This window comes from Ovis canadensis, chromosome 4 (assembly GCF_042477335.2).
Source record: "Ovis canadensis isolate MfBH-ARS-UI-01 breed Bighorn chromosome 4, ARS-UI_OviCan_v2, whole genome shotgun sequence".
NCBI lineage: Eukaryota > Metazoa > Chordata > Mammalia > Artiodactyla > Bovidae > Ovis > Ovis canadensis.
The window spans coordinates 110,119,291-110,133,155 of NC_091248.1; the positions used below are offsets into that span (position 1 = coordinate 110,119,291).

The 13,865-nt window shown below is 37.7% G+C and overlaps 1 protein-coding gene across 6 annotated transcripts in view; it reads left to right on the forward strand.

Annotated features, from left to right (window-relative positions):
- Positions 1-13,865, forward strand: part of MKLN1 (muskelin 1) — a 377,726-nt gene that overhangs the window by 238,567 nt on the left and 125,294 nt on the right. For all 6 annotated transcript variants that reach the window (XM_069588394.1, XM_069588395.1, XM_069588398.1 and 3 more), the window contains 2 exons: positions 9,703-9,845; positions 11,501-11,589. In XM_069588394.1, coding sequence (XP_069444495.1) covers positions 9,703-9,845; positions 11,501-11,589 — 232 coding nt within the window. The remainder of the gene's footprint in view (positions 1-9,702; positions 9,846-11,500; positions 11,590-13,865) is intronic.

Here is a 13,865-nt window from a genome sequence, read left to right on the forward strand (position 1 = left end):
CACCTTTGATGTTGCACTCACAGAGTTCTAGGTAGCCAGGGGTATTGTCCAGTATGAAAGGAGCTTTAAAAGGCAGTTTCTTACTGGCAGAACAATTCCTGTATCAAGGACAAAGCATCAGTGGAGCCAATCCAGAAAAAGGGTTTTCACCCAAGCCTTTTTATTGTACAGCCAAAAGACTGGCAGGTAGTGTTTATCTTTTCCCTTCAAGACTTGGGGTTAGCAGCATTATAGATAACGACAGTCCTGATCATAATCCTGACTGCATTTACGCAAAACAGTAGAGTTAGCCTACCCTTCCTGCTTGCAGGGCCACCAAAGACGGACAGGTCATAGTGAAGAGTTGTGACAAAATGCGGTCCACTGGAGGAGGAAATCACAACCCACTCCAGTATTCTACTGTGAGAACCCCATGAACAATATGAAAAGGCAAAAAATATGACACTAGAAGATAAGGCCTGCAGGTTGGAGGTGTTCCGTATGTTACTGGGGAAGAGTAGATGGCAATTACTAATAGCTCCAGAAAAAATGAAGGGGCTGGACCAAAGCGGCAATGACACTCAGTTTTGGATTAGCCCTCATATTCAACAAAAGAGTCCGAAATGCTGTACCTGGGTGCAATCTCAAAAGCGACAGAATGGTTTGTTTCCAAGACAAATCATTTAGCATCACAGTAATCCAAGTCTGTGCCCCAACCACTAATGCCAAAGAAGCTGAAGTTGACTGGATCTTTGAAGACCTATAAGACCTTCTAGAACACACACATGAAAAGATGTCCTTTTCATCATAGAGGATTGGAATGCAAAAGTAGGAAGTTAGGAGATACCCAGAATAACAGGGAAGTTTGATCTTAGAGTACAAAGTGAAGCAGGGCAAAGGCTAACCAGCTTTTATCAAGAGAACATTCTGGTCATAGTAAACATGCTTTTCCAACAATCCTAGAAACCTTTCTACATGTGGACATCACCAGATGGTCAATACCGAAGTCAGATTGATTATTTTCTTTGTAGCCACAGGTGGAGAAGCTCTATACAGTCCATAAAAACAACATGATCTGACTGTGGCTCAGATCATGAGCTCCTTATTGCAAAATTCAGGCTTTAAATTCAAGAAAATAGGGACAACCACTAGACCATTCAGTTACAACCTAAAGCAAATTCCTTATGACTGTACGGTAGAGGTGACAGGGATTAGGTCTGGTAGACAGAGTGCCTGAAGAACTATAAATGAAGGTTCATAATATTGTATAAGAAGCAGTGACCAAAACTATCCCAAAGAAAAAGAAGTGGTTGTGTGACGAGACTTTACAAATAACTAAGGAAAGAAGTGTCTGAAACGACAGTCCCCTCCTGTGGACAGAGGGTAAGAGGGGATGACAGAAGGGGACTGTTGTGTTCAGTTCAGTTCAGTTCAATCACTAGGTCATGTCCAACTCTTTGCAACCCCATGGACTGCAGCACTCCAGGCCCTGTCCATCACCAACTCCTGGAGCTTACTAATACTCATGTCCATTGAGTCGGTGATGCCATCCAACCATCTCATCCTCTGTCGTCCCCTTCTCCCTCCTTCAATCTTTCCCAGCATCAAGGTCTTTTCCAGTGAATCAGTTCTTTGCATTAGGTGGCCAAAGTATTGGAGTTTCAGCTTTATCATCAGTCCTTCCAATTCAGGGTTGATTTCCTTTAGGATTAACTGGTTGGATCTCCGTGCTGTCCAAGGGACTCTCAAGAGTCTTCTCCAACACCACAATTTTTCGGTGCTCAGCTTTCTTTATAGTCCAACTCTTACATCCATACATGTCTACTGGAAAAACCATAGCTTTGTCTAGACGGACCTTTGTTGGCAAAGTAATGTCTTTGCTTTTTAATATGTTGTCTGTGTTGGTCATAACTTTTCTCCCAAGGAGTAAGCATCTTAATTTCATGGCTGCAGTCACCATCTGCAGTGATTTTTTGCCACTCCCCCCCCAAAAATAAAGTCTGTCATTTTTTCCACTGTTTCTCCGTTTGCCATGAAGTGATAGGACTTCATGAAGTGACTGTTGTTTTAGACACTGATTTATTACACTGAGATTTACACAGATATATAATCTTGGACTTTTCTAGTGTCATTTCCATGCTGCCTATTTCTTTGTCAATCCTTCCCATCAGAGTAAATGATATTTCAATTACCCTGTTATTCAGGTCAGAAACTAAATCACCACTATTGCTACTTTCTCCCCTCCTTATACTTTGGCCACCTGATTCGAAGAACTAACTCATTTTAAAAGACCCTGGTGCTGGGAAAGATTGAGGGCAGGAGGAGAAGGAGGTGTCAGAGAATGAGATGGTTGGCTGGATCACCGACTCAATGGACATGAATTTGAGCAAACTCCGGGAGATGGTGAAGGACAGGGAAGCCTGGCATGCGGCAGTCTATATGGTGGCGTAGAGTAGGACAGGACTGAGCAACTGAGCAATCCATCCCTATATCCAGCTATTACTTAGTCCCTTTCATTCTTGCTCCAAAATATATGTCAAAACTGTCTAATCCTCTCTGTCTCCACACTTCCTGAGTTTAAATCTCCTTCATCTCTCCTTTTGTTGGAATTATTATAACTGTATCCAATTCATCGGCCATTTCCTCTGATCCATTTTCTACCAGATAGACTGTGTGTGATGTTAATCATATCTTGGCTTTCCATTGTGCTTAATAGATTCTATGGCATTTATGATGTATGGTATGGTAACTTCTCTTCAATCTCAACATATACCATTCTCGACCTTTCTTACTAGATTCCAATCATGCTGGCCTTTTAACAGAACTCATTTTTCATAAGCCTTTTTGCCTGACTGGCTCTGTGTAGTAGGTGATTAGTGCTCCCCACTACCCTCTGGGGGGAAAAAAAAGATATGTGCAACCTCAGAATGTAACCTTATTTCAAATAAAGGTTTTAGCAGATGTAATTAAGATAAGGGTCTCAAAGTGAGATCATCCTGGATTAGATTGAGCCCTAAATCAAATGACAAGTGTTTTTATTAGACACAGAAAAGGAGAAAACACAAAGGGACACAAAGAAGAAGGTCATGTGACGGATGGAGACAGAGGTTGGAATTACGCTGCCACAAGCAAAGAGCACCAGGAGCCACTAGATACTGGTAGAGGCAAAGGAGGATCTGCTCTTAGAGCCTTCGGAGGGAACACTGTCCTGCTAACATCTAGAGTTCAGACTGCTGGCCTTCAGAACTGTGAGAGAATAAATTTCTGTTGTTTTAAACCACCAGGCTTGTGGTAGTATGTTACGGCAGCCTGAGGACACTGTGCTGCCTCGTCCTTTAAGGCTCAGCTCCTATACTTTTGATGATAGACCTATCTAAAGCGAAAGTATTCTCCTTTTATATCATCTTATTTCTTATAAATTGTTAATATTCATGATTTAAAATGATTTTTTATATATACTTTATTTTTAATATTGAAAAATCACTATGGGCTGAAATTGTGAGCAGTTTTGAACAGTAAATTTTTTTATTGTTTGCTTAATTCTATGCCTAATTTAAGAATCATGTAATAGACAGTTCTTTGATCCTTTATGAACCTAAGTTGCTTTGATAAAGAGATTGTGAGTCATTATGTTTTGTTTTAAAATTAATTTATTAATACATAATTTAAAGGTTGGTAATAGAGATTGTAAAATAGTTTTTTTCAAATGTTCATTCTCTATGTATTTTTTTTTACAGTTTCTGTTACTAAATCTACAGCAGTTATTTCTTTAAATTAAAAGTAACAGAAATCTATTTAACTATGGGATAACACTGTTTAATAGTAACATATTCATCATTGAGGCCAAAGAGTTTGAAAAATGAAGTTACAAAATTTATACATAATGTGGTTAAACACTAAGATTTTTACCTGTAATGTATTTGTCAGATCATTGTGCTTTACTTCAGTTAGAGAATTTACATTTTGCTTACATAATTTTTAATAACAAAATCCTGTTTGGCATAAATAAAATTATGTATAGACAAATGCTTTCTATTGTATTTAGAGCTGTTGTATATGGGGTGATGGATAGTATACAATAGATTGTATTAATGTAAAGGTCTGTTTTTACTACCTGACTAACCAATTGTCAGGGAAAACTGACTTTTAAACTTGAGAATTTAAAGAATGACCAAAGAGAGAAAGAAGGGGAAAGAGATGGGAGGAAGTGGAATTTCATGAGAAACCTAGAGATATGAATACTTTCTTACCTGGCTGTGTAGTCTTTTCTCCAATATACAGCTGTATTCTTACGAAACTCAATGAACCAAAAATCATGTTACCACATCTATTAATTTGATGTGGATGAGAAGGATAATGATTTAAGACTAGCAAGCTCAATTTTCCTATGGCAATTTCTATAATAAAGAAATCCTAATAGCTCCTTAGAATATAAACATTTTATAAACCTAAGCAGTTGTGATTGTATAGTGGTCAAATAAAGGTTCGACTGTGAGGTTAGTCAATCAGTAGGAATGCTTTTAGCATCAAATAACAGAAGGTCCTATAACAGTGGGTTAATAAACAAACGAGTTTTTTCCCTATCACTGTCCCTATCTCTGTCCCTGCCAGCACAAGAAAACTAGAGTTAGGCAGCTGCTGGTGAAAGTTGAGTGTCTCACAGATGCCTGTTAGTAGATCTTTTCTTACTTGTTGCAGGGGGGTGGGGGGTTCAGTTCAGATGGTAAAGAAGTAACATTTGTTTTGAAAAGCAAAACTTATCCCACTACTTCTACTTATATCTCATTGACCAGAATTTTGCCATGTATCTATTTTTGCCTGGAAGGTGGCTAGGAAGAATTGGATTGAGAATGGAAATTGGGTCAGCCAACCAGCAGTATCAGACAGTCAGATTGACTGATTAAAAAAAAATTTTTTTAATGGCATCCCTGGTGGCTCAGATGGTAAAGCGTCTGCCTGCAATGTGGGAGACCCAGGTTCGATCCCAGGGTTGGGAAGATCTCCTGGAGAAGGAAATAGCAACCAACTCCAGTACTCTTGCCTGGAAAATTCCATGGACGGAGGAGCTGGTAGGCTACAGTCCATGGGGTCACAAAGAGTCGGACACGACTGAGCGACTTCACTTTTTTTCACTACAGTTGCTTTACGGTGTTGTGTTAGTTTCCTGTGTATAGCACAGTGATTTGGTTTACATATTTATATGTAATTCTTTCTCAGGTTCTTTTCCCTTATAGGTTATTATAAAGTGTAGAATTTAGTTCCCTGTGTTATGCAGTAGATCCTTGTTGTTTGTATATTTTGTATGTAGTAGTATGTGTCTGCAAATCCCAAACTCCTAATTTATCTCTCCCCATTATTTCTTCTTTGGTAACCATAAGTTTGTTTTCTGTGTGTGTGGATCTATTTCTGTTTTGTAAATAAATTCATTTGAATCATTATTTAAAGATTCCCCATGTAAGGGATATCATATGATATTTGTCTTTCTCTGGCTTACTTATTATGATAATTTCCATGTTGATGGAAATGGCATTATTTCATTATTTATTATAGATGTGTAATATTTCATTATCCATTCTTTATCCATTCAACTGCCAGTGGACATTTAGGTTGCTTTCATGTCTTGGCTATTGTAAACTGTGCTGCTATGTACATTGAGGTACATGTGTTTTTTCAAATTATAGTTTTCTACAGATGTATGCCCAGGAAAGAAATTTCTAAATCATATGGTAATTCTATTTTTAGTTTTTGTAAGGAACCTTCATAGTGTTCTCCATAGTGGTTGTACCAGTTTACATTCCCACCAGCATTATAGGAGGGTTCCTTTTTCTCCACACCCTCCCCAATAGACAATAGACTTTTTGATGTTATCATTCTGACTAGGGTGAGTGATACCTCCTTACAGTTTTGATGTGCATTTCTCTAATAATTAGAAATGTTGAGCATCTTTTCATATGTTTGTTGGCCAGGTATGTCTTCTTTGGACAGATGTCTATTTAAATCTTCTGCCCATTTTTTGTTTGGGTTGTTTGGTTTTTTGATATTGAGCTATGTGAACTGTTTATATATTTTGAAAATTAATCCCTTTTTGGGTTGCATTGCTGTAAATATTTTCTCCTATTCTGTGGGTTGTCTTTTTGTTTTTGTTGGTAGTTTCCTTTGCTGTGCAGAGCTTTTAAATTTAATTAGGCCCCATTTGTTTATTTTTGTTTTTATTTCTAGTACTTCAGGAGACAGATCCAAAAAGATAATGCTGTGATTTATGTCAAAGAGTATTCTATGTTTTACTCTAGGACTTTTATAGTATCTGGACTAACATTTTGGTCCTTAATCCATTTTGAGTTTATTTTTTAATATGATGTTAGAGAATGTTCTGATTTTGTCCTTTTGCATGTAGCTAACTGTCCTGTTTTCCCAACACCACTTACTGAAAAGCTGTCTTCTTTCCATTGTATATTCTTGCCTTCTTTGCAGATAGACTGATTTTTAAACTCTGCTATTTTTTAACTGTGTAACAATGGCAAGTTACTTAGCCTTTCTAAGCCAAAACTTTTTTATCCATAAAATGAGGATGAAGAAGATGATTATTGTTCTTAAAATACTACTCCTGTTCCTCCTACTCCTATTAAAATGAGATAAGTGAAAGTGTTAGTTGCTCAGTTTTTCCAACCCTTTGTGACCCCATGGACTGTAGCCCGCCAGCTCCTCTGTCCGTGAAATTCTCCAGGCAACGATACCGGAATGAGTAACCATTCCCTTCTCCAGGGCATCTTTCTGACCCAGGGATCAAACCCAGGTTGGTTCCCTTGTGGCTTAGCTGGTAAAGAATCCACCTACAATGTGGGAGACCTGGGTTCAATCCCTGGGTTGGGAAGATCCCCTGGAGAAGGGAAAGGCTACCCACTCCAGTATTCTGGCCTGGAGAATTCCATGAACTGTATATGTATAGTCCATGAGGTCGCAACAAGGCAGACACGACTGAGCAACTTTCACTTTCACTTCTGAATTGCAGGCAGATACCTTATGTCTGAGCCACCAAGCTTTACTGTCTTGTCTCACCAAAATGAGATAAAATACATAAAAATCTGAGTAATCTGTAAGTCAAGGGAATTAATACTCATGAGATATTATTTCTGATTATATCATCATCTTTCGTGTTACCACCAACTTCATTCTTTTATTTTACTGAGGTAAAATTCACATAACATAAAATTAACCATTTTTAAGTGTTCAAATACACAGTGTTATACAACTGTCATTTCTACTTAGTTTTTTTCATTACTGTATAAAAAAACCTGGTACCAATTAAGCATTCTCTCCTTTTCCCATAACCCAGCTCCTGGTGACTAATGATGTTGAACATCTTTTCATGTACCTGTTGGCCATTTGTTTCTCTTCTTTGGACAAAGGGCTGTTGAGGTCCTTTGCCCATTTTAAAATTAGGTTGTCTTTCTTTTTGTCATTGAGTTGTACAAATTCCTTATATATTCTCGATACTAAGCCCTCATGAGATAAGTATCTGCAAGTATTTTCTCCCATTCTATAGATTGTCGTTTTTCTGTTTTGATAGTGCGTTTTGACACACAAAACTTTAATTTTGATAAAGACCAGTTTATTTTGTATTCTGTTGCTAATACTTTTGGAGTAATATCTCAGAATTCCATTGCCAAACCAGAGTCATAAAGATATACCCCTGTTTTTGTCTAAGAGTTTTATAGTTTTATCTCTTACCTTTAGGCCTTATCAGTTCAGTTCAGTCGCTCAATCGTGTCCGACTCTTTGGGACCCCATGAATCGCAGCACGCCAGGCCTCCCTATCCATCACCAACTCCCGGAGTTCACTCAGACTCACGTCCATCGAGTCAGTGATGCCATCCAGCCATCTCATCTTGGGTCGTCCCCTTCTCCTCCTGCCCCCAATCCCTCCCAGCATCAGAGACTTTTCCAATGAGTCATGAGGTGGCCAAAGTACTGGAGTTTCAGCTTTAGCATAATTCCTTCCAAAGAAATCCCAGGGTTGATCTCCTTTAGAATGGACTGGTTGGATCCCCTTGCAGTCCAAGGGACTCTCAAGAGTCTTCTCCAAAACCACAGTTCAAAAGCATCAATTCTTTGGTGCTCAGCCTTCTTCACAGTCCAACTCTCCCATCCATACATGACTACTGGAAAAACCATAGCCTTGACTAGATGGACCTTAGTTGGCAAAGTAATGTCTCTGCTTTTGAATATGCTATCTAGGTTGGTCATAACTTTTCTTGCAAGGAATAAGTGTCTTTTAATTTCATGGCTGCAATCACCATCTGCAGTGATTTTGGAGCCCAAAAAAATAAAGTCTGACACTGTTTCTACTGTTTCCCCCTCTATTTCCCATGAAGTGATGAGACCAGATGCCATGATCTTCGTTTTCTGAATGTTGAGCTTTAAGCCAACTTTTTCACTCTCCTCTTTCACTTTCATCAAGAGGCTTTTTAGTTCCTTTTCACTTTCTGCCATAAGGGTGGTGTCATCTGCATATCTGAGGTTATTGATATTTCTCCTGGCAATCTTGATTCCAGCTTGTGTTTCTTCCAGTCCAGCGTTTCTCATGATGTACTCTGCATATAAGTTAAAGAAGCAGGGTGACAATATACAGCCTTGACGTACTCCTTTTCCTATTTGGAACCAGTCTGTTGTTTCATGTCCAGTTCTAACTGTTGCTTCCTGACCTGCATACAGATTTCTCAAGAGGCAGGTTAGGTGGTCTGGTATTCCCATCTCTTTCAGAATTTTCCACAGTTGATTGTGATCCACACAGTCAAAGGCTTTGGCATAGTCAATAAAGCAGAAATAGATGTGTTTCTGGAACTCTGTTGCTTTTTCCATGATCCAGCAGATGTTGGCAATTTGATCTCTGGTTCCTCTGCCTTTTCTAAAACCAGCTTGAACATTAGGCCTTATATTTTATTGTAAAGGATTGATTTTGAATCATTTTGGTTACATTTGAGTTAATTTTTGTGTTTGATACAAAGTAAGACCATCCACTTCATTCTATTCTCCTTTATCGTGAGTATTACCCATTGTTACAAAGCATGAAGCCACTGCAACGTAACAACTGAGTTGTTGTCTAAATAGCTTTCCTCCCATGTATTTGACTATAGGTAATTTCCTTTTTAATGTTTATAATTGAAAACAGTCTGCATAATGTAAAATACGTTCCCTAAGTAACTGATCTCATTTATTCTCAAGAAAACTTGAGCTGCATTAGACATGTCTATGGTAGGTCTGAGTTTTTTAATTTATAAAATTGTCAGGGGTGACTGGTAAATCTTTTTTCTAGGTTAAAATTTTATCACTGATTTTGAATATTGAATTTATTAGTGAAATGTAGTCATTGAGAATATGTAGTTGTTACTTCTGTATTCTAATTTTGTGTTCTAATTTATTTGATTATTCATAGCCTATTCTATTAAATGCTATTCCTTGATTAGAAGTTATGTCACTAGTCCATTTTTCCTCTCTTTCATCTACATTATTCAAAATAATGTAGTTTCCTGGGTGAAAGTGGTGATGTTATGGTAGCCTGGGTGTTGCATGCTATCCTTTCACATTAAAAAAAAAAAAATCTGTTGGTGTAGGATGGACAGGATGAACCTTATTCAGTCCATTGTCCAATATTTTAATTATTCAGATTGTCTAACCATTTGTTTTAAGTGGAGGAGGATATAATTTGGTTGTTCCTTTTTGTAGTACTTGATTCTGAAGCTTGAAAGGCCTGCTATAGTCCAGAATATCACATTTGGAAAATATGAGAAAACTCATGTCTGCAATTTGAAGAAGTTTAAAGTCTTTGGTGGAATGAATGAAGAAAACATGACAGAGCTGTTGTCCAGGTGGGTTATGATTATGGGGAGGAAGGAGCTGTCTTCTCAGTGTAGTCTTAGTTTAGTCTCTTTGTAGCTTAATCTTCATGCTTGATATTTCTTACAAGGGAGAAAGGAATACTTCTACTATTTTATTTCTAGTGCTTTATTTTAATATTGTGGCTTGAGTCAACTTTTTTCCACCGAGATACTAATTAATATTGTTACCAAAGCAGAAAGGATAAAATTGGAGTTATTTTTTTACTTCTTATTCTTCTCTTATTTTTAAAATGTTAATGACTTCAGATATACTTTTGAGCTATAATTGAAATCTTTGCTGTAATCCTTGCTATAAAAATATATAATCTGTTGAAAACATTAAGATTGGTTGCCCTGAGAGTTTAGTATAAATTGGAGACTAAACAGAGTAAAATTATATGATTGCACCAAGTGCAGAGCATACGTCTTGAAAAAAAGAAAGAAAAAATGAAAGTGTCAGTCACTCAGTCATGTCTGACTCTTTGCAACCCCATGGACTATAGCCCACCAGGCTCCTCTCTGTCCATGGAATTCTTCAGGTAAGAATACCTGAAGTGAGTAGCTATTCCTTTCTCCAGGGATCTTTCCTACCCAGGGATCGAACCCAGGTCTCCCGCATATGCTTTACGAGCTGAGCCACCAGAAAGCCCCACCTCTTGGAAGGAACTCAGTAAATTTGAGTTTTGACAGCATAGACCACCAGAAATGAATGTTAATTTGCCCTCTAGATGATGAAAAATGGATTATAAAATGGAGCGGACAAATGAAATCATGCAGTTTTAGAATATATTTGTGACATAGTGTGTCCCATTAGCACAATATTTTATATAAGTATTATTACATCTAGAGTGCATTTCATTTAAGCCATGAAAGTATGTCAGTTGAATATAAGGCAGCCTGAAGGTAAGTGACTTTTCCATAAATAGTTGAATCAGTCCTAAGTTGTTTAAGTACAGAAATTATATTAATTTCTTTTTATATAGGATAAACTGGATGCTACTAAACCAACAGGGTAAGATTGTCTTTGAAAATGTATTGAGCTATAAAAAGGAACATTGGCATCTCAGTCAGAATTTAATGACTTAATTCTTCGGCAGATTCAAATATCTCGCTCTGTTTAGGTTGTAAGATATGAGTATGAATTGTTTTTCAATTTTCTTACTGCTTGAATATTTTATATTGTATTCAGTACTTCCCTGGTGGCTCAGACGGTAAAGCGTCTGCCTACAATGCAGGAGACCTGGGTTCAATCCCTGGGTCAGGAAGATCTCCTGGAGAAGGAAATGGCAACCCATTCCAGCATTCTTGCCTATAAAATCCTATCAACGAAGGAGCCTGATAGGCTAGAGTCCATGGGGTCCAAAGAGTCGGACACGACTGAGCAACTTCACTTTCTTTCTTTCTACACAAAGGACACTGGATCTTGTCACACATTTTCATGCACTGTAGTCACATTCTTTAATTAACACTGAACATTTTCATTATCCCTCCATAGCTTTGTCCTATAGTCTCATGTTCAACTACTTCATTATATTATCCCTTTTGTATTTGTCAAACCTTAAAATCTGGGTATGTTATTAATCTTTGTTTTAGTATGTTTACTAAATTATGAAATCAGATTTAATTACCTTATTTTTTTTCCACAGTGGCTTAAAGAATGATTATAACAAAGAAACATTTACCTTAAAGCATAAAATTGACGAACAGATGTTTCCGTGTCGATTCATTAAAATAGGTAAGGCTTTTAGCATCTGGAATAGAAATAAATTCTTTATTCCATTAATCAGCAAACGACAGCCTGTGTGGGCCCAATCCTGTAGGTTCACTGTTTTGTTTTTGTTTTTGTTTTTAATAAAATTTTATGGCAACACCGCCATGCCCGTTTTTCACATAGTATCTCTCTGGTTTTGCACTACAATGGCAAAGTTGAGTAGTTGCAAAAGACAGTATAGACCACAAAGCCCAAAATGTTTACTGTTTGGCTGGCCCCCGGTGTATAAATCTGTACCTGAGTGACAGTTATTTCAAATCGAATCTTTTCTAAATACTTTATCATTTAATGAGATACAGTGATTTGAGAGCCTTGATTGTTTTATGGAAGGTTTATCAGTTCTAAAGTTGCATCATTCTAAAACCAAATACTGATGGATTCCTTAAGGCAGTATATTATGGTTATTTTCTAGTTTTGTCTTTTGTATTTCATTTTTGTGTGTGTAGTAATGTTGGTCAAACAGATAAAACTAATTTCATAACCCACTAATTAGTTTCAAAGTAATTCTTGAAAAATGCTATCTAAGGCATTTATCTTTTTAGCATGTGTTTTAACTTTAAAAATATTTGTTATACCTCCTCAAAACTAGTGTTTTTAGGATTATTTTGTTTATAAGTTGTGTTAGAGGGTGTGAAAGTTGAGGACTTCACTGTTAATTTCCATCTTTATTTCATACCTTTGAAAATAGTATGTTAAAATTGTAATTATGGTGAATCATATCCCGTAAAGAATAGTAATAAAAGCCAGAATCCTGTGTTTTGATTTGGGAGAAAAATCCTCTTTTGAAACTAACAGCTCCATTATTATTTGCCAGTCTGTTGCAAGTTGGCCTGTTCATTTCATTGAGTCAAATAGTTTCATTGTGTGTGTGTCTGACTGTGTGATGCCATGGAGTATAGCACACCAGGCTCCTCTGTACATGGAATTAGACAAAAAAAAAATCTGAAAAGACTATTTATAGAGGGAAAACTATCTTTAGAATCATTGGACTTTTTGGTTTTTTACTTTCTTTTATAAACAGGCATGTGTGCTAGTCGCTTTAGTCATGTTCAACACTGTGCAACCCCGTGGACTGCAGCCTGCCAGGCTCCTCTGTCCATGGGATTCTCTAGGCAAGAATACTGGGGTAGGGTGCCATGCCCTCCTCCAGGGGACCTTCCCAACCCAGGGATCAAACCCAAGTCTCTTATGTCTCCTGCATTAGCAGGCAGGTTCTTTACCACTAGCACCACCTGGGAAGCCTGAAAGAAACAGGAAGCAGGGAAATGAGCAAACCCCAATCCTGCTTCTTGAACCCCTACCAGCTGAGGGAGAGAAGGAATTCTGGAGCAGAGCCCTGCCCCTGTAAGCTGCCTGAGCAAGGTGGCCTCTTGCCCTTTGGACGCTGCCCCCACCCTCACTGCGGGCACGGCTGTCCAGTCTCTCTCCTACCCTTCCTGCTGCCTAATGCAGGCTATCTACCTGAGCGAGGGTGGGGGAGAGTGGATGGTTAGAGGGGCCTCAGGCTGTCTTGGTGCTGGGGTCCGCCTCCGTGTGGGCCCAGAGCTCCTTGTGCTACTTCCAGCCAAAGCCTTAGTCGTAGTTGCCTTTGCTCTTAAATAGCTGCTGATAGTGGGGTTTGCAGTAGAACTCCCCTTTGCAGCACCATGTAGCTGCCCAGGTTGAGCTTGGTGTAACAGTGCTTGCGGCAGAAGCTATAGTTTGTTATAATAAGTAATTGGAAGTAAAAACCTGTATCCTATTTATCTATGAAAATTGATGAATAAGCTAATTTTTAAAATAAATTCTTTAGTTGTTCTTCTTTCATGCTAATATGTAATTCTTTCCTCAGTGTGCATGCCAGCCATTTCTTATAGATTCTTACATTCTTGAACAATGCTTGAACAATTCTTACATTCCAAATGTAGCAGCAGTGAAAATATTTTATATTTTCATGTAATAAATTTAGATTTAAACATTTTAAAGTACTTATTCTACATCTGATTGCTTAGTCATGCAAAATAAAATGTTCTCTTTTTTTAAGTTATTTTATTTGAATTTTCAGAGTACGTTTTCTATACCCATCAGTTTTCTTTGAAGGAAAGTACTACTGCTGCTTCTAAAATTCTTAATCCTCTAATATTATTCATTAGAAGAACTATGAATAGAAGCTTGTTTAGGGTTGTTGAATAGTTTGTTCCCTTAAAAAATTTGTAAGAGAACAGAGGTCCTCTTATGCATCAGTTAGACATAGAAAAAGT